Below are 25,700 nucleotides of genomic sequence, written 5' to 3' on the forward strand. Positions count from 1 at the left end.
AACTCCCTATTTATATTCGTAATTAAAGTGTTGACCAAGTTCAAATCATTGTTGAAAACTTATCTGTTTATTCAATCCTAATTTTGTTGTTCTTGTTGTTGCTATTGTTATATCGTATGCACATAATGCTGGTTCTTTATACCTCATTTCTTTCGGGATTAAAGCCCTTATAGAAACGTCAGTATTACGCGCTATATAAGGAATCAACTTTAGTGTCACCAATAATAAATGCTACATTCATAAGCGCATCAAAAACACATGCTTCTTTAATTATGCGCTGTACAATTCAGATACAAGATACAAACAAACAAATGAATAAAAAGTATAACAATCAATCTAATACATACACTGTTAGAAAAAAATCAACAAGGTTGTTTAAAATTTTAAACAACCACAAGTTAACCGGTGAATCGCTCAACTGTTGTTTAAAAATTAAACAACACGTAGTTGTTTAAACTTTTAACCCTTTGTTGTTTAAAAATTCTAAACAACTGTTGTTTAAAAGAAATTTAAACAACTGGGTTGTTTAAAAAAGTTGTTTAAAAATTTAAACAACTGTTGTTTAAAAGTCATTTTAAACAACTGGGTTGTTTAAAAAAAGTTGTTTAAAAGTCTAAACAACTGTTGTTTAAATGTAATTTTATACAACTGAGTTGTTTAAAAAAAGTTGTTTAAAACTCTAAACAACTGTTGTTTAAAAGTCATTTTATACAACCGGGTTGTTTAAAAGTAATTTTATACAACTGGGTTGTTTAAAGCAAATATTAAATATTCATGTTTAGAATTTAAACAGTTCTTAATCCCATATTACTGTACAACTCACTTGTATATAAGCACCATAACACAAATGTTTATTTTTTTGGCCAATTATATATTTCAGCACATTTTCACTGTCTATATCACTGACAGCGTATCATTAGAAAACCTTCAATCGGTCAATCTGTCCATCGATGTGCAAACTTATTACAAATAACAAATTGAGCCAATAAAGAATTGTCTCATCTATTTTCAGAATATATACAGGGTAACAATTCTTCTTATACAGTTAACCTTTGATAAGTCGAAGTTCTCGAGAACCGAGAAAAATGTGTAGACTCGCGCGGATTTAGTAAAAATATGCAGTTTGACTGCAGAGGAAAAATCACGAGCTTTTGTTATGCTTGAGTTAAGTGATTTCCCAGCTGAATTGACCTCGACTCATCTAAAGCTTAGTGTATTGTCAAATGTACATTTTGATTCCACTTACAAACAAATGGGGCGCTTAACGCCGTAAAAATCACATTTCACAATATTTCAACTAAACTGCAATGGCAAATTGAATTTGAAACATGCAATAATTAAAGAATTAATTATTATGCATAACATGGATGTGTTCAGCTTGAGATTATCTATACCTGTGCTACATTGAATATTTTGTTGCTTCATTTCTCATATTGTGTGGGTGCATGGGGACCATCAGTTGCCCTCAGATGGGTCCAAAAGGGCAAACTGAATGGACAGTACACAGAGAATGTACAACTAATTTTTCAGAATGCTTTTACAGTCCAATGCACACCTTACAGACACGTTATCCAGTTTTATAGTGATCATACCCTGACAAGACAAGATAAATCTTGAATGAGTCTTATTTCCTGGAATAATTATCTGATTTTCTTAGAACCACTGACTTTGTTCTTGAAGTGTTTGTCACTATTACATGCGCTTGGAAATCTCATAAGCGAAGCATAAGGGAATGGCCCTCTAAGGATTTGCTTTTTTGTCCCAATACTGTACTTTGTTGCCCCACTAAGAAAATATTACTGAAGGTATTGCACTACATAGCTTCTCTATTAACTAGATCATTTTTAACAATGTTCAATTTGATGTAACAACATTTTGAATCATTTCAGTTGCAATGCTTTTGGGGAACATCTGTAATAGTAAGTCAGGGGTTATTAGATTATATTTCCTTGACAGTACAATGATGACTGTAAATATACTGCAGATGGAGAAACCATTCACATTAAGAAATAAGTTTTATCTCTTGTGAAATTTCTACTCCATACCTATATTCAGCATATCTGAACAGACCAAATAACATATACAGTACATTGTAATTACATGTACACTGTATAATGAAACTTACTCCTGTTTACTGGTGTAATTTGAGAAGTCATACCTGCTACCAACACATACAGGTTTTTTTTTTCGTAACTGGGATGTGCCAAGTACAGCACATCTGTCCAGCAAAGATCATCTCTGTCACTCCTGTGATAGAGATGGCAGTAATGAAGATTACTCTATATACACGTACAATGAAATAAATTCATAATGGAAATATACATTCTACGAAACAGTTCACCTTGAATTTTAGGAAGGCCACATTCAGTACAGAGTGTCACCTCCATTATGCTCAACAGATATGAGGTTTTAATTTCACAATTGCTATATTTCTGAAAATTGACTGTCATGCTTCAGTATAAACCTGTGAAGATCTTGCCCAATATTTCATTAAGTCACTACTATGCAAAATACCCTTTTTAATTCATTTCTAGCCCACCTTTATCACAAGTTTTCAAGGGCCAACATTACCCACTACTAGAACAATCTCTTCATGACCTTTGATCTTTCCATGTGACATGTATCCATTACTTATTGAGTTATAAACAAATAAAACATAGATACCAAACCTTTGCTTTGACGAATGACCTAAAAGTCGACTTTGTCAATTAAACTTCTGATGACCATGAAAATCTCATTCTACGCATCTAATCTTCCTGATTTGAAGAGTTCAGGTATGTCCTGATCTCTTTCACAGAATTGGACGTCACTTTACCAGGCATTTTGTACACAACTGTCTCCAAGAACTGCCAGGCAGCAAAACATTGAGCCTGGTACTCTACATCTAGGACATAATGCACTTTGAATGCACAGTCCACAGCCTTTGTCAAAGTTGGAAACAAGAATCCCTGTCTCTCTACAATAGGGAGTTTTCGCAAGCACAATGCGGGCGGGAGTTAAGCATGTCGTGTGCGAAATTTGCTTCTGCACATGATCAAATCCGAGGAACGTCCCGTCCGGGGGAAAACGAGTACGGTACTTGGCCAAAATAGCGTTCGGTCCCGATGCTGGGCAGGAGTGAGCCAGCCAGTCAGTCAACCAATCAGCGATCTTGTCCCCACGCCTCCGTCCTGTACAGGAAAGCGAAACTGCATAGATATGGGGACGGGAGTCAGAGTACGGGGACTGTCACAAGTGATCGCTTCCTCGTATTCTCGGTCTTTGTGTAGCAAAAACTTCCTAATGACAAAGGTTTGCAGTGGCTTCTTCCAGGACCCTCCCATCAGCAAGATGAAGGGCTGTGGTCTCTGCTTCCTGTCAATTTGTCCAATGTAGAAAGCCAGGTCTGTGCCCTCCTGTAAAATGAAATAGAAGTGGTAAAGAAACATGCATATACATCTCGATAAAATCTTGAAATAATCTACGCAGAAGTGTTGGGTTGAGGCATTGGTATAATGAAGTCCATCAGAACAGATATATTTCCCACACCTCTCCAATGTTCAAGGTAGAGTTCATGATAAAGTGCCTGGCCAAATTCTGCAACATTTCATTTGCAAACATACACCCTAAATTGGGTATTTTATGTAGTATATAACATCCATGTATTACATTTTCTATTCTTGCAAGGGCTAACCATGACCTGGCTGAACGAATTTTCCACTGTGTGGCCTATGGGAACTTCTGAAAGGCAATTAATTTTATTGCTGGCAAGCCCAGGCAAAAAGCATTATCAAACAAAAACTACTTCTGAATTGCATTTCATTATTTTGGGTAAGTTACTCTTTCCAATACTAGTAGTATAAAAATTTTGTCCACTTACATTGTAGGAACATTAAGGAGTATGCGAGGTCTTTTTTCTTTTTGGTATGGGGGGGGGGGGGGGGGAGAGACCCTGTATCACATTGGATGTATATGAGTGGTATGTGATATATTTCCAGCATCTTGCTGAATATAATGATACCATAGGTCAAGTGCAATATTTATTGATGAATGGAATATTCCTTATTGCCGACATTTGGGATCAATTTTGCATTTCATGCGAATTTTTTTCTCCCCTTTTTATCAAAATGAAAAGGACATATTGATATTGGACAAGTGTGTGATTGAGCAGTTAGGCACAAAATAAAGTAAATATGTATGTTGACTATGTAATATAAGATTTTTTTTCATTAAAAAAAATTATTGTGATTCACAGCATACATTAGCAACATAGTAAATTTGCATAAATATGTAGAATCCATGGACTAAACTAACAAATGAAACAGCATAAACTGGGAATTTCTGTAACTATGGACCACAGCTTGATGATTTTTATATTTTGTATTGCAATGCCAAAGTCCATCTCATTATTTTAATAAGAGGGCAACACATCACTTGTTTTAGAAGATTTGCCTCCGAACAGTTAGGTACTTACAGGTTGAAAGTCGTAGAATAACTCCAACGACTCCTGAAAGGAGCACTTGCCCCACACCCTCGCAGTCCAGCCTCGGCAAACTAGCGGCAGCATGCTGAATGCAAGCGTCTCTTTTTCCTCTGTGGAGCAAAATGTATGACACAGGGAGAGTATTTTGAATGATAAGTACAAATATACCCTTTAAAAATATTAACACAATCAAGGCTGATAAAGAGAAATGCTGACAAGTATCACCTCATATTAAGATGCTAGCTTATGTACTTATATTGTACTTGATTGCAACCAGGATTACTAACTGTGGGGGGGGGGGGCTGCTTTAAAGTTGTTTGGAGTTTATTGTAGAAAATACTACACATTTTGAATGAGGGACTGATTCTGGCAACGGCATTTACTACCAAGACGGGCAAGTAATTGTGGATGAGTAGAGCCAAACTTGTAAGGCCAGGCATTAGAATTATAATGCTGTAATAATCATCATGCTATTCTACAAAGCAGCAATCAGAGTTACCATGAACTTGGATGAAAGAAAGTTGAATGGTATTGACAGCCAGTGCCTTAATAAGAATAATCTTGCACTACTGTTAAGTGCTTAACAAAGACTATTGCAATATGAATGACATTTGGGCTTTTGCAGGAGGTTCATGTCATATTCTGGCATTGCATAAAGCAAGATCAGTTAATATGCATATCTTAATTAGATTAGCAAGAGCAAGGGATGTTCAAGGTCCAGTGATTTTTATTCCAAGTAGTAGGAAAAAGAATGCAAAAACTTTAATAGTTCATAAAAGACTTCTCTGTTAATGTTATCCTATAATGACAAAAGCTTGATTATTATGTGAGTTGATCAGGCAGTGGAGAAGAAAAGGGGAATGGTAGATGAAGGAGGCAAGGACAAACCGTCCAGAAGTTTCAGTGTACATGAACAGTGTGGCCGTGGGGTGCTACAATGTGAGAGAGGGGCAGGAGACAGCCTCTCCCAAATAATTGTCCAAGTTGTAGTTACAGTCATTAAAGCTGCACTACCGCATGTGATACAAGGAGCGAAAGAAGCTTGTATGAGCACAGTTAAAGATGTTCTGAATCCACATGTCATCTCTTGAGGATTCAGTTCCAGCAGGACGAGGTCCAACATGAGCTAAGGAGGGACAATCTCTGCCTGACTGGCCTGCCAGAGGGGGCTGAGGAGACAGAGGAAGAGCTTACTGAGGGCGAGTCAAATGTTGCCAAGGAAGTTAGCTTAGACATTTGGAAAGAGGACATCTCATCTTCATGATATTGTCATCATCTTGGGGAAAAGGCAAGAAGGAAAGAGCAGGCAGATCAAAGTCCACTTTATTGCAAACAAAAGGAACAAACTGTATTCTGGGCATTCTAGTCTGAAAGGAAAAGAGAACGTGAAAAATGTGTACATCAATGAAGATCTAAAGGCATGCAATGTGTCACTCGATCAGTGCATGATAAATGCCAAGGAAGCTCATGATGTCGAATCGGCAACAAAACCAAATACGGGAACATGACATGCAAGTTGAATGATGGACAAAGCAGAGTCATCAAGAGCCCGGATGATGTCTTTGATATTGGCTTTGAAATTACAGATCCACTTCAGTTTTTGCAAGTTTTTGCGAAAGTCTTAGAAATTCATTAACAAGCATTGAATGAATTTCTCAGTCTAACAATTTTTTTTTTTTTTTGTAGTCATGTACATACTGTAAGTATTTTGTTAATGTTGTTAATAAATTCACCTCAACTCAAATGCAAAAAAAAAGGAAAGGGTGGTACTGGGGCTGTAGATTAGAATCTCTACACAGAGCAATACTATTTAAAATGTACCTTGGGAAAGGCCATCGGTGTCACCCGTGTGACGAATAAGCAGCGTTTGCTACGATGGACATCTTGATTCCCTATACTAGAGTACTCTGTCAGCATACATGGCCATGCTGCAAACATCCTGTCTTCAGCCATGATCTCCTGGCTGAAGTCTTGCTTGATCTGTACAAATTAGGGAACAATATTGCATTTGTAATCATATATTAATTAAGGGTGGCCCAGAAAGAATGCTATAAACCAAATGGAAAAAAATATAATACTCAAGTTAATAACAAAAACATAAATGATGGAGTGAATCATGAATGATCATTAGCTTCTGCAAAAATGTTCATTCTATAAACATTTTTCTCACAAGTTTGTGTGAATTTGCACAATGTGCTTCGTTTGGCATGGAAATCTTGACAGACTGAGGAGGAAGCTCCTAATCTTTGCACAGAAACTTATTTGAAAGTGACAAAAGTGCCAAAAATTGGTTCCAAACCACCTACCTACACGAAACAAATAGAACTCTACTAAGGTGGTATATTATTACTACAGGCATTAAGTTAACGTGTGGTGCATAGACCATATCGTGCGTTAAAAACACCACAATCTGTTTTCTGTCTTTATCTTCATTTTCTATAGGGGTTCTAGGCCTTTTTTTCTACTAAAAGCTTACGTAGACCTTAATTCATCGAGCATCATTGATGGCAAAGATGCTCAGTAAAGAATGAATTGCTCCAGCAAAAGTAGCACTTTAGTATTGGATTTTAGGGGGTTCGTTATGTTTACAGTAGATTTTGGTTGTACGGTTGGACCTACTACTCATCGACCGCCTAATGTTTATTTGCTTGATAAGAATATTTAACACTAAAATTCATGAAAAAAAACTTGACCTACGTGATTGAGAAAATCCAGAGCTAGGCTATCAAATGCCTTTGTTCCCCTTTTCGATTCGAAGTTTCAGTACAAAAATATCGCCGTCGAACTTGCGTGGCCTCGTTTCAGCTCCCCGCGTTGACGCTCCTTATTGAGATCGACCGCTGTTTTTGCATTGACAATGCACACAAACCGAGTTGTATTGAACACCGTGTTGTACGAAGCTTTTTAGAAACTTCCATAGACATTAATACATTACGATTCGGTGAAAATATTCATTCGAAATTTTGTCCTTGATTAAAACCATTAACTTTGTTAATAAACGGTGAATTTTCGCGTTTTCTCACACCATCCTCATCAACAGTCAAAGCCAATCCATTTTTATGTGCTTTGCTGGCAGTGAAGTGCGTACTATTAAGCGTTCAGTGCGCCAATTAATACACGGTCGGTTTATTTTACAAGAGGGTGGTCGATGTAGTAGGGCTATCATACAGCCGACCATAAGTTCTAAATTATGAGGTAGGATTCATAGGAAATGATCGAGACAGGTCATTGTGTAATTGAACTTAGTTAGCACTAGCAGTCTAAAATACAGGCCCTAGCCCTTGACTAGGCCCTAGCATTGCCTAGCTATAGGCCCTAACCATCACGTTAGACCCTATGCCTAACTAACTTGTTAGTTGTGTTAGATTTCTACATCATCGAACTCGGACACTGCGCCTATATAATTGTGCATGATGTGATACGGTACCTGTTACAACTTAGAATAGGGTCTACTGTACAACGAATAGGCTACTGTGTGTCAACAATGGGAATATTCCGTACGCTGATTTAGATGATTAATTAGTTTTTGTAAAATAAATTCGTATCTTATGTGAAGTTTTGAAAATGTATGTAAGGATTGAATTATGCAAGTGTTTATACAAGCACGAGTTGGTTGAAAAACATAATGTACGTACCGGTACAGACGACCTAACTTAACGTTAACATTAACAGTTTGTAAGATCTAAACGTTACATGCATGAAGGCGAGGCGTAGCGCAGCCCGGCCAATCTAAGAACCGGTAACCCAAAGCGTGAGCCGTGACTAGTTTCAATTCATACATCATGCAAATTACAGATGGGCATGAAGCGATGTAACTATCGGTTAAATAAATACATGTAAATACCTTGGAATGACTGGCAAAGTTCTTCTATAGCTAGACCCCATTTGCTGAGAATGTTCGTGACTCCATATAGCTGCATTGCAGTCATCGTCACCGCCGTCCATCATGATGACTAGCCGCGCTACACTATACTGAGCTGTATAGCCATACGTACATACATATACGCGTGTGATGTACGTGTGTGTGTGAGGCGCGGTGGCCGCGGCGCCCGGCGCCGGCGGCGATCGATTGCGACGAACATGCAGGCCCGCTGATTGGTTCATGACTATCACATGACTTTTGCCCATCAATTTCTAAACAACGATGTTTAATTGTTTGGACAATCATTCCGAATTGTTTTTAAACAACCGCTGTTTAAGGCAATCAAGCTCCAATTTTCTATATTTAAACAACATTGTTTAGAATTTTAAACAACAATATTTTAAACAACGAAATTTTACACAGCGTTCTAACAGTGTACAATAATTAACAAAAAGGGGTTATGAATATTCATCTTAATGATGGAAGACGGAAAAACAGGTTTACTTTCCATCCTTCTATCATTTCATTCGCATTACGTGATCGCGTCCTATATCAACCTGTCATAAATGTAGAAAGGTGAAAACTACAAGTATAAACATAAAATACTACGCTAAAATTATGCAACATGGAAAGAAATAAACTATTCTTTTTAGTCCAACATGGCGAAAACATCGTTTAGTATCTCAATCATCTGTCTGTTTGTTTGTTTGTTTGTTTTTGTGTTGTTGTTTTTTTTATTGCAGGAAGGTTTACCATGCATGGGAAACAAAATGAAGCAAAGAAGATACATATACCTTCGCTCCTGCTGCTGATGTACAGAGGGCAAGAAAGAAATCGTCTGCTATCTTGACATCGTAAAGCTCTAACGTCTGAAGGTTTGGCATGGTGCAGATACTCTTGGCGTAAGCCTCTGAAGCAGCAGGGGAGATGTCAGGTCCTTTCCTGTGTTCTATTGATTGAAGCTTTGCAGCAACATAATATAAGGAATACATTATTGATATGACCATTCATAAATATATATATAATAATCTTGCTCATATTTTCTTAAAGATTTGATTTCCTTCTGCTCATCCACTTCAACCCGTTCTCTCCGTTCTTCCTTCACTCTCCATTTATCATGTGATCCCCGCACCTATACCCGCAGCGGCTACATGTACGGTGATAGGGCTTTTTCGGTTACTACAGTATTTTCCCGTGCGTAATACTGACGTTTATAAGCGCATTAATCCGGGGAAAAAATGAGGTAAGAAACAGCATCATGTGCATATGATATAACAATAGCAACAACAAAAACAACAAAATTAGGATTGAGAGTAAACAGATAAGTTTTCAACAGTGATTTGAACTTGTCAATACTTTAATTACGAATATAGATAGGGAGGTTTTCTTTTTTGGCAGAGAGATGGGGAAATTACCGATATAAGGAATACACTAATGATATGACTCTTCCAAAAATACATTATATGACCTCATAAATCCACTTCTCCAATTCCCTCACTAACTAAGTGTGTTCTATTGATTGGAGCTTTTGCATCAATATATACATTAATGATATGACCAAGGAATACAATAATGATATGACCATTACAACCACCGTAATCGCCCTAACTATGCGATCTGCCAAGTTATATGAAAACGGTATAAGTATAAAGATTCATGCGCAGTTTTGATGCACATTGATTTAACTTAATAAACCATCGATACGTCATAATACCGTTGAAATAAATGATTCGTAAATTTCCCGGCAAAGTTTCTACATTTCCCGTCAAAACTCAATGTTTTTACAATTTCCGTCGATGCCATTTCCAAAATTTGTACATTTCCCGGGGAGGCGTTAGTTCATTTCCCTCCCGTTGTACAAATCTTCGTGTTTGTATTATACAAGGCTCCCCATGAATGAGGGCTACACACTTCATGGCAGAGGTATGAAAAAAAAAAGATCATTTTGTATCTCATTTTCATTATTCAGTTGTCACTGATACCACCGTTGTGAAAACATTAAAAACTACCATTTTATATTTTTGCAGATTTTTTGCAACATTTTCATCCTTTACTTTTACACACTGCCTCGTCCTCTTTTGTTGTTGTTGTTGTTGTTTTTTGGCAGTTAGCATTGACATGCGTTGGACATTTCCTTCAATAAAAATGAGCTCAAGTAAAAAGAAAAAAAAATCGGCAAAAAAAATAAGGCGTAGGGAGAAGAATAAATAAATGTATTGTTTTTATCCGAAAAGAACATTCTCAGATAACTGAATTGAAGATATGGCAAAGACCTGTACACTTTTAGTGCTTTTTTTCTCTCCGGGGTTGGTATGATCTGTATATTGTGCTACAATTGAACTTTAACCTGTCTACTTAGGTTTTTCTGCTGAAAAAGATGGATAGCCGACGATTACAGACCGGATATATCACGAATAGATTCATAGACAGTCAAATTCAATACCGCGTTTATGCCCTCTAAATTCAGCAACATTTTTTTTCTGTTCAAACGGATTAGATAGCATTATTTCACAACGTTCATGGGGCTCACAAGATAATAGGGTTACACATGCCCAAATCATCTGGTTTTACGGTTTTGTGATATAATAACATAGAATATTCTGTAACTTTTCTTTTCCTATCTCTCTCAACATAGGCCTAATATTTTCTATGATTATGCAGAACACCTAAAAATTTGATCTCAAGTGTACTGTAAAAAAAAAGTTACATCTTTGATATATAATTATGATGAGTTTTTTTATTGTCTGTTGTTGTACACGTCAGTCTTGTCAGTATATGAATGATTTTAATTTTCAGTATCTTTTTTTTTCTTGCATAAACACAGACGAATTGTATGAATATAGTTTAAAGGAATGAATTATTAAGTCGGGGGGGGGGGGGAGAGAAGGGAATTGGGGTAAAACAACATAACCTTGTGACTGTAGTTCTTTTGAACGCAAACTACATACCACATGGAATACCAAGGAGGCAAATCCTGAGATGGTCTAAGACCATGGAACAACGAGTAAATACATATCCCCTCTTTTCATGACAAAACAAGCTTTACCGATTGTGAGCAAAATGACCTTGCATCACAAAACAAACAAAAAGTCACACACACTGATTTTGTGTGAGGACTGAAAACATCTTGACTTTTTCATATTTCTGAAAGAGCAAGTCTTCTTCTACATTATGATAAAATTTGGGATCATAAACGGGCAGAAAAGTGTGTTTTTGGCATATTATCTAATTTTCTTTTGTTTGCAAAAAGTGTGATTAAATATGGCTTTAGATTATTCTTTTCATTTCTTAAAAACCTTGTACACACTCTTCACTTTCAACTCCTGTAACTTTTGAAAGGATGATGCTGCTACTTGGAAAGTTGACATTAATTAAGGACGGAGTGTGTTGATAAGGCAAGCTTAATTTCAGTTTAATCTAATAATTCATTCGTTGCTGTTACTCTGGTGGTTTTCATCCTGTTTTTTCTCCCATTCATGGCACAGCCAGCACGGCTTGGTGAAGATAAGCGCTTGAAAAGACACGGTACTTCAGAGTCTCTTTTCTCAGTTCACACTTTTCCTGAGTGTGCGGTTTCTGTGCAATATTTAGATAGATTAGAAGAGTCCATTTGATTTGAGTTATACATCATTTTAAAGCTTAAAGGCTGCTCTTTCAGAATATGCTCTTAATTTTATGTCTGGCGATTTTCTGTTTGTTTTGTGATGCAGGGTAACAAACGATCCTCTAAGGTTGGAAAGCACGATTCTAAAACATTATGTTTTTTCTTTCATTTAATAAGGCGTCCATAAGGTTCCACTGTTTCCACAGCACATGATTCTTCTAACGTATACTTATGCATCAATCATCTTTGATCTTATAACTGTGTATCATCATCTCCTGAGTGGAAGTTAACTCAATTCTTACAAATTATTTCTACGCTGTTAAAATTAGAGAAAAAAACACATAATAATGTATCATACAAGCACTTTAATAGATTCATTCGAACCTTCTTACAGCAATCACAGCTGATGCCAAAATCGACAAAGAAAAGTAAAGAAAATAGTAATACTCTTTGAACAGAAGATTCTAACCTTTGATTGTGAGGCCATAGAAGCCATTCCTGTGTAGAACGCGTCATGCAGCTGGACGTCGTCCAGTTCCATTGACATGAGATTGGATAGTGAGCAAATGCCTCGACCAGCAAGTCGAGCAGAAGAAGCAGGACTATCGTCCTTGTCTGCTATATCACATTTATCTGAACGCTCCGATGCCTGATGATTGAAGAAGTAGAACATTAAGACATTCAGTTTTGCGTTTGTGTTACACTTGAAATGTGCAATAATCTAAACAGAAATGATGGAAAGAGGAATATTTGGTATTTTTCCGTGAAAATTGTGCTAACAACTTGCAGAGATATCAATTCTGAATGCATGATCAGTTGAATGTCACAAGTTGGGTATGCGATTGACATCCTCGTTTTCTTTTTGATCCGGCCACTCATTGTGCGTGTGTGTATGTGTGTGTGAGGCACACAAAATACAACAAATGAACTTTGACTGCAGAATTAAAACAGGCCATGAGAATTATAAGAATTCCCGTATAATCATAACTCTCGTGAAAATAAAGCTATAATGATGTACCCTGCTGCTGTGTATGCGGCATAACAGTAATATAGAAACGTAGTGATGTGAAGGAAAGGTGAACAATGCTTACAGAGTAACTACAGGCCTGAAGTACATACATCCATCCAGAAGTTGTATGGTTAGATCCTCTAATCCGCAATGATGAAAGTGTGTTAAGATGAAGAATCAGAGGCTTGGCGGCATCCAGATAATTGCATTCAAAGGCGACATTAATGACAAACAACAGTTCGTCCTCATCCTCAACATTCAACATCTCACATAAGAAACCAAGGACAGCCGTTCCAACATCTAGTCCTTGTGCTGCAGTGAAGTAGAGGAGGTATCGATACAACTGGTAGTCATCAATCAGCTGTTTTGTCAGCTTGTTGAACTCCTCCAGGTTGTTCTTATGCAGCCATGCCAGATGTATTCCCGCTAGATACTCATGAAATAACTTGTGGGGAATTCGGTATTCAACCACGAGTTCTGTTTTTCTCTTGTTGTTTTCCCAACTTGAAACAAAACGCTTCTCTCTTGTGAGGACCCCAATATCACATGCCGTCTGTAAATCATCTTCACTTGCAATGACGTCTTTTCCTCTAAATACAAGTTCGTTACGAAGGACACTATACAAAGCATCTTTGCCAAAATTCTGTAAACAGACGTTACCTTGCTCCAATTTCTTTTGTTGGTCTTCTTGGACAGTCACCTTACCAGCATAGTGCTCTTTAAGAAGGAGTATCAATTGGTCGAAGAGTTTGGAAAATGTCTTTAGTTCCTGAATCACACTGCGGCTTCCTTCGTTCTGCCAGATGAAACAAAGCATGCTGCAGTAAATGGGGTAGGGTGCCATATTCTGTGCTACAAGGCTGTCCTTCTCTGTCATCAATCTAGTGAGACTCTCCCTGGCCTCTTCGTTGTTTTGGAAGAATTTCGAAATGTAGCAGGAAACATCACCTGGCTTGAAGCCCTCAATCTTAACAAATGTATACTGCTTCTTCAATTTCCCATCGGATCTTATCCGATCAGCTTTCCACGGTCTAGTGGTAACAATAACTCTGGAATTTGTGAACTTCTCGCACTTGATCACTGCAGGGGTGGCATCTCTTGAATCTTTTACGCTGATATCCTGACCGTATTCATCAAGACCGTCATAGAGAATCAGTACTTTCTGCTGGTTCGTTCGAATGTATTCGTCTAATTTAACCCAATCACAGTCCAGGTCGTCAGACAAATTGTTCATGATGGTATGACTAAAGTATTCACTCTTCTCCATTTTCCTAAGATGAATTAGGAAAAGGAGATCAATGGTCTGCAGACATCTTCCCAAAGCCCAGTCAAGTGCAAGTTTAGCAAGGAAAGTTGTCTTGCCAACACCTGCTTCTCCACAAACTGCAATACGTTTGGGCATACCTATTTCAGTGCCAATCTGCTCCAAGTGTTTAATGAAACTATCATAATTCATGTCCTTTTTTTCATCGCTCTTATCATTAGAGAACATCACTAAATTTGTGTAGATATCCTGCAGCTTCACTGATGATTCCGGATAAAGAGGGGAAGTGCACACACTGCTGTACATGCTGACATAATGTTCCTGTAACGCCTTCTTGATTTGTTGAACTTTACTTGCTGGAACTGAACTTGGTGAGCCTGATGAATCTGAAAGAAAGCAAATTTGAGATCATCAATTCCAACTAAATCTGGAATGGACAATGCAACAAGGATTCTTCTATGTATACCAAATCAGGGATTTAGTCATCTCATTATTAGGCCAATACAACGCTAAAATGATTAGACTTCACGGATGTCACATTGTTAATCACAGACCCCCCTCCTGCGGCGCAGGGAATGGGGGGGGGGGGAGGATAACGGGCTACAAAATATTGCTGCCATTTCTAACACCCGTTTAACATTTGTTGTACCATTACCCTCCTTTGATTGATAAAAAACCCTTGAAATCCTCTAAACATCTTCTTACTGACATAGTGCAGCGTGGACACAAGAAGAAGAAGACTGTAATCTAACGTCTAAAGTCATTCACAATCATTCACTGTTTTACCATATTTTAATCATAACCACACAAGCACATAAAAAGGGAAAAAATATCGACTGGAATCAAAAACCATTTTGGCCAGTTCCGAATAAATTGATCTTTAGAGGTGTGGTCGAATGGAGCAACATTACGCTAATCCCCTTTAAAAAAAAATCAAACAAACAGGCACATAATTTTAATGTAAATACCTTCGCACACTATGCTGCCGCAGACTTAATTCAAAGATTCAGTATCTGATTGTATGGCTACACATGTAATATTCAATCAGATTGGAAAGCCTGCCAGTCAATTCCTATTATCACATTTTTACTATGATGTAATTTCTAATCTGTAACTCCCAAATGAGTGCCAATAAATACAATGTACTACCAAGTATACATCATTATGCAACTGTGTACCTTTGGGAAAAGATATCTGAATATGAGAGATGAGAGAAAAATATAAATATGTCTAGCAGAGTATAAATTAGGTAGACAAGGCGTCTGTAAAAAGTGTGTGGATTCTGTCAATCGATTCCTACATTTTCGTAGTTGAAACACACACAATGTCATCCTCAAGACAAATGACAGGTTACTATAATAATAGCTGAGGCAACTGTCAAGTGATAAGCTGAAATAACACTGGCAATTTCATCTTAAGCATATTCTCTCAGCATGATTCCTTCATGCTGGGAGTTATGATACAGCTTACATTCAACATTTGTGTTTTTTTAATCAAAATCACACAAAGTTACTGCAGATGATTAGAATATTCATTATAGTATATTGAAAGTATTCTTAATGGTATGACACGTTACCATTTTTTCCTAATACATTGCTGCAAGAATGTCTTTACTTGTCATTCAAGTTAATGCAGACAATTAAATTTTTTTAGCTGAATTATAAATAAAGTCCTATCAAGTTACAGTTTGAACAATTTCAAAATCTCTTTCAAAATACTCGATGACAAGAGATCATGAAATATATGCATTCATACAAGTTTGGTAAGTAAAGAAATAAAATAGGGCAGAAGGATTATGAAGGTTGATTTCGGGGAATAAATTGTACAGTAAACTATTTGAAAAGTACAGAATCTAAGAGAATTGGGAGTAACCCCTATCGTGACCTATCGTCATTGCCCCTGTTACGAGTTATCCCCTCCCCTCGGATCTTTGCTCATATTGATGCTACGTAGCCACTGAGGTTATTGCCATAAAGCCAGAATATAATAATGTTGTTGTTATTGTCCCTGTACAACACAGAAAGTGGCGAATTATTTTATGTACCAATACTTGGCTCATTCAGCAGAATGCTGCTAGTAGCTGGCAGCCTGGCATTTTATTCAAGTAATTCTAGACTAAACTTTAATTGGCAGGTGGATGAGAGGAAACAGAGAGCTTGAGATGATGACATGATGCCGCAAAAAGTGCGTATATGACTATTTGTTCTCCCATGAGCTATCATTATCATTATTAATTTTATTTATTGATTGATTTATTTATTCATTTGACCATATAAATTACATCTAGGCTACATAACATAAACATTGCAATCATGAAGCAAAAACGAAAGCGAACATAACCACACAAACTGTATACATGTAACACAAAATGGTAGAGAAATTAACTTAGATCATGACAATAATTACGGCGTACATATTTAATCAGGACTACTCTTTTAATGATCACTATCATGTTTGTCTCCTGTATCAATCCGTCTATAGGAAGATTACTCCATGCATCGTTTTTAGTCTGCACAGTGCACACAATGGTTTTCATCATTTCATCTTTACAGTGTGACGACCTACCAGAGGGTAGATGCTTCTCAGCAATCCGGACAAGCTTGGCTCTCATCAGAGCTTCTCTCAAGTCTGATCGAAGTGACGACGTGCTCACTCCCATACTCCATTTACGAAGCATGCTGAGAGTCCCTCTGCTCGTTATGTCATGGTAGCGACTGTTAGTTTGTATAAAGGTATCGATTTCTCCCAGAGAGAAACCCAACTGTGTCCCAAGGTTCTCAATGTCGTCAATGCTTGAAATATCTCTGGCAATACCTTTCAGAAGGATATCCACGTCATCTGACATCCTGTGATAAATTGAGAGGAATGGGCCCATTTTGAATTCTGTATAATTATATACATTTATTACGTGAATAATCAAGTGCCTCTATCAGTTCTGCTTGTTCAAGTTTGATGCAAATCCTATTTTATCCCTGATTGAGTCCCTGCACTATTAAAGGGGATTAAGCCCTAAGTGTGAACAATCACGGGTCGCAGTAAATTCATTTAATCTGTTATATTGGGTCGTCAGGGATATATTTCTATTGCAACTGATTTACAATTGCCCTACATCAACAAAAATAAGCACTGAAATAATCAATGTTCCAGTAGTAGCCATGATGGACAATCATGGGCGTACGTACTCGAGCAGGATTAGAACCTACGACCCCCTGAAATCCGGACAGGCGTTATCTGCACTAGACCACCGAGCTTTACAAAAGAGAGATTTCTAATGGAAAAGATCCAGTCTTCTGTTGCGGTGGGGTTACTTTATGCCTCTCAATTTGCAATAAGGGAGATGTGTGATCCAAGATCTGCTCTGTGAACTAAAATGTATTCATTTCTGTCGTATAATCAGCTTACATTAGTGTTTCGTCAGAGTGTTATGACTGAAACATAACGAATTTAAACATCCATTTATTGTACCTTTCTAACAATTATGAGACTACAAAATCAAGGCCTACACCATCGAGTAGGCCGGTATACTCACCACAATAGACAATAGCACATCCATTTACATTGCAGTGATTAAAGGTATCACATGGTTATTTCTGTTAATGATGAGCATCTTTTGTGTGTTCGAGCTATTCATTCATTTTCATTCGGAGACTTATTGGCATGCAAGGAGGTAGTTCAGACATTTCTTTTTAAATTTCTGATCATCAATGAACCAAGTTTGTAGTTGTTGTTTTCCTTTTTAATCATTTTTTTTGTGCACTAGTACTTTGAACTGAGTAACCCTCGATGGAGGCCATAACCAGATCTTCCCTTCTTCGTGAATACCTGACAATTAGGCAATCTCCTATGTGACGAATCACAAACAGGAGAAAGTCGATGTAACGTACACAAATGGATATAGGTTTCCCAGATGCTAACCTTATCATGCAATCAAAGTAGTCGATCATTTTGTACAATGCAAAACAAAGTTCGAATGGCTGAGAGAATAAAACCAGCCCTAATGCAGATGATCAGTTAAGTCTGCGAATCATTGTAATCATGAGTCGAAATGTGCCTATTGAAAACTCATGTCAATCACGGTGAAAATTCCCGACTGGTTTTCCTTTTGTGAAGCAATTATTGCAAAATGTTTTTCAACTGAACTGAACATGATTTTACAAAGGTCAGAAACATACACTTGGAACTTTCCATTCTTTTTTTTTTAAGAAACCCGGTATGCAAGCTTTATCCACTATCCTGCCTGCCATCAAAACTGAAAGTCATACGGACGATTTGAAGACATTCCTATCTGATTAAAATTTCCTGTTTTGACTGTGATATGGTTTACCTCTTCTCATGAACTTGGTGTTGAAACGTGACATGTTTTTCAGCCTTAGCTGGCTGTTCTTCCTTCTCACGCTGTTTGGGCATGATTTTCAGCGAAGTATTGCCGCCCATAATGCATGAAGTCGAAATGGAGGATGGTGCAGGGTTGTAGTAGGTTTGTCCTATACTGGCGATTTCACGTCGTAAGGTGGTTAGACTGGGAGAAGTTCGTGGTTAATCGATGAACTGATCATCAGAACACCTCACCGGACTGAATTCTTAGTTCATGACCTGGAATGAAAAAGGCATATGATCACTCTTTTTGCTGTCATTGATCAGTGTACTTTATATTTGTGTAGGATAGAGAACTGTCTCCTGGGCACTGTTGCAAAAAGGTTGAGATCTTCATTAAACATAAAACATTAAACATACATAATTATCTAAGTACCAAATTCTGATTGACCAATATCTGACTTGAGTAAGATATTCTGACTTGCATTTGACTGCATGTGCTCATCCAAAAGAACGCAGAATTAAAAAAAAAATGGATTCGAATAGTTTGATTACTATCATGATTATGAAGTCTACTTTTAGTTGTATACCGGGTGTCCCAAAAAAAGCGGAACGGTAGATTTTCAGTACCTTGCGGTCTAAAAGTTGCATATTTTTTGACATCATTAGAAAGAGCATTTTCCGCAAAAGACTATGATACCAAAATCATTAAATTTGGTTCAGTACTTTTTATTCTACGCCAATTTCTGAAAATGCAGTCATTGTCAAATTTCGCCGGATTTTTGCGACTTATGAGATAATAATTTGAGTGCGACACGCGATCCATACGATGGATATTGTGTAAGCTCGGTGATCCATGTCAACAAAAGATACAACTTTCACATTGGGCACGGGCCAGGAAAAAAACAGTGTGTGTGTGTGTGTGTGTGTGTGTGCGCGCGCGCTCCCAATATGAAAGCGTTATCTTTTGTTGACATGGATCAACGAGCTTACACAATTCACCGTATGGAACGCGTGTCGCACCCAAATTATTATCTCATAAGTCGCAAAAAATTTAAAATGACTGCATTTACAGAAATTGGCGTAGAATAAAAAGTACTGAACCAAATTTAATGATTTTGGTATCATGGTCTTCTGCGGAAGATGCTCTTGGTAATAATGTCAAAAAATATATCAGTTTTAGAAAGCAAGGTACTGAAAATCCACCGTTCCGCTTTTTTTGGGACACCCGGTTTAGACCTACCTGCATCGTTTGTGTAAAGAAATAAACGAATAAGAAAAAAAAATCGATCAAGAAGGCCGATTACACTCAGGAACTAATCATAGTCCCGGAGCCTTTTCTGTTTGCGTGCTGCGCTCACTTGTGTGTGTGTATGTGAGTGTGTGTTTGTGTGTGTGTGTGCATGGATGTGTTTCAGTTTCAGTTTCAGTAAGTTTTATTTATCCATTGTATAGAACAAAAATAAGTATGACAATATCACATATTCGAAAATCATGGACATATAACCAGGGGTTCGCAGTATAATTATGTAAATAATACATTCTATATTTCATGACGACAAATCTTTATTGGTATAAAGGTGGAGGAGTCCGTTTGTTGATTTATTTGTATAAAGGTGGAGGAGTCCGTTCGTCAATTATCAAATCGCTTGAATTGGACAAGGGCGCGTAAGAATTACGACTTGGAACAATTCATTTTTTTTTTTAACAGAAGGAACACAACACATACGTATATATAGAATATCTAACACAAAACTTTCATGTATTTTGAATGTCACTTGACCGAAAAGGACAACACGAGGTGGAAAATACAAAAGGAAAAATAAGAAAAACGAGAATAAGGGACAAGAATAAGAGGGTACTCAAATAGCAAAAGTAAAGAGAAGAGGAAAGAAGGGAAGGGGAAGAAAACGTATTTAATGTTCAGGAGTTGGGAGCTAAAAACGGCATATTTTTAATTCGAGTGATATATATATATTCTTCTGCGCTGCAAAAGCTTCTGATGTGTTTGATGATAACGAACAGTTAAATGAAAAGATGTGCTTTGAGCCGTAAATTAAAGACTGCTATTATGACGGTTGGGGATTTCCGGACTTCTATTGGTAGAGCTGCACAGGCTGCACAGGCAAATGCTCTGTCTCCCAGTGTTACTTTTGTTTTACATGTTGGAATTTGTAAGAGAAGAGTGTCCTTAGAACTGCGCAAATTGTGAGTGTGTCTATGGGATTTAAATACGAATAATTCGGATATGTACCTGGGGGTTTGACCAATGAGTGACTTATATACAATCAACAAAATCTTAAACAATATTCGTTTACGAATCGGAAGCCAGTTTAAGTCTTTCAGAAGAGGAGTAATCCTTGAAAACCTGGATTTGTTACAAATAAGCCTTGCGCAGGAGTTTTGGACTCGCTGCAGGCCCCAAACTTGAGAATCAGGGAGTATATATACAATAATCCAATTTACTAATAATACATGCTTGGACAATCATTTTCATACTATTCTCATCGAAATATTCCTATTATATTTTGGATCATAAATTTGTCTTCCATTAATTGGTTAAAAGAGCTTCACGTGATTATAGGTATTTTGAACTATTTTAGAATGTTGGTGTGTTTGACACTCCATGAAGTACTATTTGCAAAATGACGTCACTTTTATGATGACATTTTGCAAATAGTATACTATTTTGCAAATAGTATACTATTTGCAAAATGATGTCACAATCACCCTTCTTTACAATAGTGTACCCGTCCGGTCCCGAATTCTAGTGTTCAGGTTTGCAGCGGCCATACGATCGCTTGGATACATGCGACGGCCAACTCTAGCGGTGTCACGGCTACTACGTTTTTCAATTTCCGATCTCTCGCACTGTTGCGTATTGAAGGCGCTGCGCTGCCGCCGCAGTGCGGCTAAGCCTATATAATAATTTTCACTTTTTATTCAAATTTTTGATCGAAAATATAAAACAAATATACTTTGCCTAGTTTCGAGTTTCTTGTTAAAACTATGGGCCTCGGTGACTCCAAAATAGTACTATTTTGGAGTCACCTCTGCCCACAGTTTTAACAAGAAACTCGCAAGGCCAAGTATATTTGTACAATACGTATAAGATTATATGACATAATTATGGTATAATGATTTACACACATTTGTGATGTGTGCTTCCATGTTAAAGGTCCTGTTTACCTTTGGGAGCAGTGATTTAAAATATTTTCAAGATATGACATTATGCATATGTGTAGGTCTGTTGTACCACAAAACATCCTATCATATAAAGTTTGGGTGATGAAGCCTAAAATATACGATCAACGAGCGCTCTTCTATGCAAACAGGAAAGAGCTGAAGGGTACGAACATCTGTTCATGAGAGTCTCACCGGTGAAAGGCAAGGATGGCTGAACGAATATCGTACCCAGCACCAACCAACAAAGTGTGGTCACAGAATGGTAAGATAAACAACAAACTTCTGATGGTCGTGTGTAGAGCAGATCTACAAAAAGCTGAATATCAGATAGAAAATCATTGACTTCCGGAACTTTGAACCCATGCACGTTCCAATCCCAATAGTGCATAACATTTTTCTTTCTTTGCACTTCGGTAATTACTCAATCCTTGTAACCATTGTAATTGTCCTAAGAAACTCTCAATTTTCTTTATTATTTGTACCGTTTTTGTCTCGCCCACCGGAGGTGAAGGCGAGACTAAGGGATCCAAATGGCGTCCGTCCGTCGTCCGTCACAAATGTTAAAGTTTACCTGCAAGACTCTCTTATGATGCATAACATGGCAACTGTTACAGCAATGGCAGCCACACTTGGATGATAGAAGCACTAGGGGTATCTTCATGTTATGGTGTTGTCGGAGGTCATGTGATGATGTCAAAGGTCATTTGAGGTCATATATTAAAGAGTATGTGCAAGACTCTCTTTTCTATGTTAAAGTTTACCTGCAAGACTCTCTTTTGACAAATAACTTCACATAAGTTGCTTGGATTACAACCTAACTTGGGTCATAGATGCACTGGGGGTACCTTCATGTTATGGTGCCGTTGGAGGTCACAGGATAAGGTCAAAGGTCATTTGAGGTCATACGTTAAAGTTTACTTGCAAGACTCTCTTATCACACGTAACTCGACACATATTGCTACAATGGCAATCAAACTTGGATGATGGATGTACTGGGGGTACCTTCATGTTATGGGTGCTGTAAGAGGTCACATGATAAGGTCAAATGTCATTTGAGGTCATACGTTAAAGTTTACTTGCAAGACTCTCTTATCACATGTAACTCAGCACATGTTGCTACAATGGCAATCAAACTTGGGTGATGGTAGATGTCTCTTGGGGAGTTGAAGGTAACCACAAGGTCAAAGGTCACAGACAGGGGTCAACAAACTTTTAGGGCCCAATGTTATGTTTTTAGGGGCGTTTTGATTGTGGCTCATAACTTTTGATCCCTATGTCCGTTTGTGACCAAAGTTGGACGGTAGATGTCCCTTGGGGAGTTAAAGGTCATCACAAGGTCAAAGGTCACAGAAAGGGGTCAACAAATTTTTAGGGCCCAATGTTAAGTTTTTATGGCGCGTTTTAATTCGATTATGGCTCATTACTTTTGATCCCTTTGTCCGTTTGTGACCAAACTTGGATGGTAAATGTCCCTTGGGGTGTTGAAGGTCACCACAAGGTCAAAGGTCATAAGCAGGTCAATTAACTTCTGGGAGTTATAGAAATATTAATTCCTTGTATGCGAATGGGCGAGACACAATTTGGCACTTGCCTTGTTTATGTCCGTGAGCTATAATTAAATGTAACATATGTTTGAAAGTAGTACGAAACAAGAATGATAAGTATAACGCCAATGCAAATGCGGCAATGTGTGCCATGAAAATTGTGTTTCCGACGTAGATGCCGAGAAATTGTCCTCTCGAATATGGTTATGCTCCTTCTGTATGGCAGCAGAGTTCCCAACCAGAATAGTAGATGATGATGAATTCCAGTGTACACTGAAATTTTTTTTATAGCAATGTTAACATTGATACCTCTAAACTTAGTGCCTCTATCTGTCTATTGTGAATGTCCTCTCAGTTGATGAACAGGATATTGAATCTGATTGCAATTTGGAAGATTTAGACAGTCCCTGTCACCATTACTTCAGTGACACATTTAATGCTAAAGTTTCGAATTTACAAATGCCACACACCTTTTCACTTTTTCATTTGAATGCTCGAAGTCTTGCCTCAAAATTCCACCGAGTTGAAGATCACCTCCAGACTTTAACTCATCAATTCAGTTGAAATTTGGTATCATAAAACGGGCAGGAAAGTGTGTTTTTTTAGCAGTTTATCTCGAACATTTTTGGTAGAATAGTGTGATTAGGTGTATCTTTAGAATCCCTTTTTCATTTCTGAAAAACCTTGTCCACACTCTTCACTTTCAACTCTAATAACTTTTGAAAGGATAGGGCTACTGCTTTGAAAGTTGGCATTGATTATGGACAGAATGTGTTGATGAGGCATTTTTAATTTCAGTTTAATCTGATAATCCCTTCATTGTTGTTACTCTGGTGGTTTACTTCCTGTCTTTTGTCCCATTCATTGCACAGCCAGTACGGCTTGGTAAAGATTAAGCGCTTGAATAGACATTGTACTTCAGAGCCTCTTTTCTCACTTCACACTTTTCCTGAGTTTGTGCTTTCTTTCCAATATTTAGGTATGTTAGGAGAGTCCATTTGATTTGAGTTATACATCATTTTAAAGCTTAAGGTCTGCTCTTTCAGAATATGGTCTTAACTATATATGCATTCACCGAAACATGGTTTGATGAAAGTGTTGCTGCGATGTACAATTTAGCTGGATATAACTTTGTTTATAAAGCAAGAGAAAAGAGAGGCGATGGTTGTTGTCTGTATATCCAAAATGATTTCGCCTTTAAAAACCGATCGGATCTGCAGTTTGATTCGTAGAATGTTGATACCCTCTTTTTTTTTTAGATTGAACAGGCGTCCAGAAAGGGCTTGTGCCGAAAGAGTGGGTTGGGTGGTGGCGCGTCGCGTTAATGGGAACACCACCCTTCGTCCAAAGCCCCCCCCCCCCCCCCCCCGGTTTTGCCGAAAGGGTGCGTTGGGAGCGTTGGGTCGCGTCGCGTTGACTGGAACCCCACCCTTCGTCCAAACCCCCCCCCCCCCCCCCCCCGGTTTTGCCGAAAGGGTGCGTTGGTACCATAGAGATGTATACTAATAATATACTAGAGCGCGGACTGCGTGTGGCGCGTACGCAGTGCTCGTGTGCCGAGTTGAAAAGGCCGCGCGCCATCTTTGTCCGGGCAAAAACAAATACCGCGTCCGGGCAGCGCAGTAGTGGTGGACACGTAAACAAGTACACAAGCGCTCACGCATACTAGTATAATGCATATAGGCCCTACTTGTCTTTCAGCAAGAAGATGAGGGGGTCGGAGATGAGAGAAGGAAACAACTCAAAAATTGAAGTTGCTCAGCAATCTCTTATGAGTGGTAAAGAAAATGAAAATTAAACAAAGTTTTACCTTATTCTCCACGAGGTAATACTTTCAAGCCGACCGAACACGACCATGGTCCATGCAATATAAAGGGTTCTCTCGGTCGATCTCCAGACAGCCGGGTGCCCCTTGTGATATGATAATTACCGCAATTACATTAAATTGTCCTATAAGCTGCGTCAATCTTTGTATTTTTTTTTTTTGCAATTATATATTTTCTGTATGAGGGGACTGCATTCTATAGTCCTGACATCTGTGTATACCAGTGTTTCATTGTATGTCTATTTTTTTTTTTGTTGGTGGAAATGAAATAAATCATTTCTATAAGTACGCGTAGGCATATTGGTTCCATGACATAATGTCCAAGCTCGAAATGCTAATGTTGAAGCTTACATAAACCCTAACCCAAATCATAACACCTAACCCTAATCCTAATCCTCACCCTGGGGCTGCCTTGAACCAAAAGCCCAATCATACCCATGATGCTATATAACTCTATTTTCAGAAAGATATCAATGCCGGAGCATAATATGTCCTGTCACCAGGCATATTATTACGTATTCTAGCTTTTCTCACACTACCATCATAGTCAAATTAACTGCTGTATAGCAAAGGGTGGAGGAACGATTTTTTTATTTATTTATTTATTGTTTGTTTGTTTGTTTGTTTGTT

General features: G+C 37.8%; 1 protein-coding gene across 2 annotated transcripts in view; it reads right to left on the reverse strand.

Moving 5' to 3' along the window:
* Positions 1–25,700, reverse strand: part of LOC139712616 (uncharacterized) — a 164,405-nt gene that overhangs the window by 126,288 nt on the left and 12,417 nt on the right. For both annotated transcript variants that reach the window (XM_071624427.1, XM_071624426.1), the window contains exons 2-3: positions 18,526–18,794; positions 16,767–17,047 (exon numbers count right to left, since the gene is read on the reverse strand). In XM_071624427.1, coding sequence (XP_071480528.1) covers positions 16,767–17,047; positions 18,526–18,635 — 391 coding nt within the window. In that variant the 5' untranslated portion in view covers positions 18,636–18,794. The remainder of the gene's footprint in view (positions 1–16,766; positions 17,048–18,525; positions 18,795–25,700) is intronic.

This window comes from Diadema antillarum, unplaced genomic scaffold (genome assembly GCF_040938485.1).
Source record: "Diadema antillarum isolate AM-2024a unplaced genomic scaffold, OU_Dant_1.0 seq00001829_RagTag, whole genome shotgun sequence".
NCBI lineage: Eukaryota > Metazoa > Echinodermata > Echinoidea > Diadematoida > Diadematidae > Diadema > Diadema antillarum.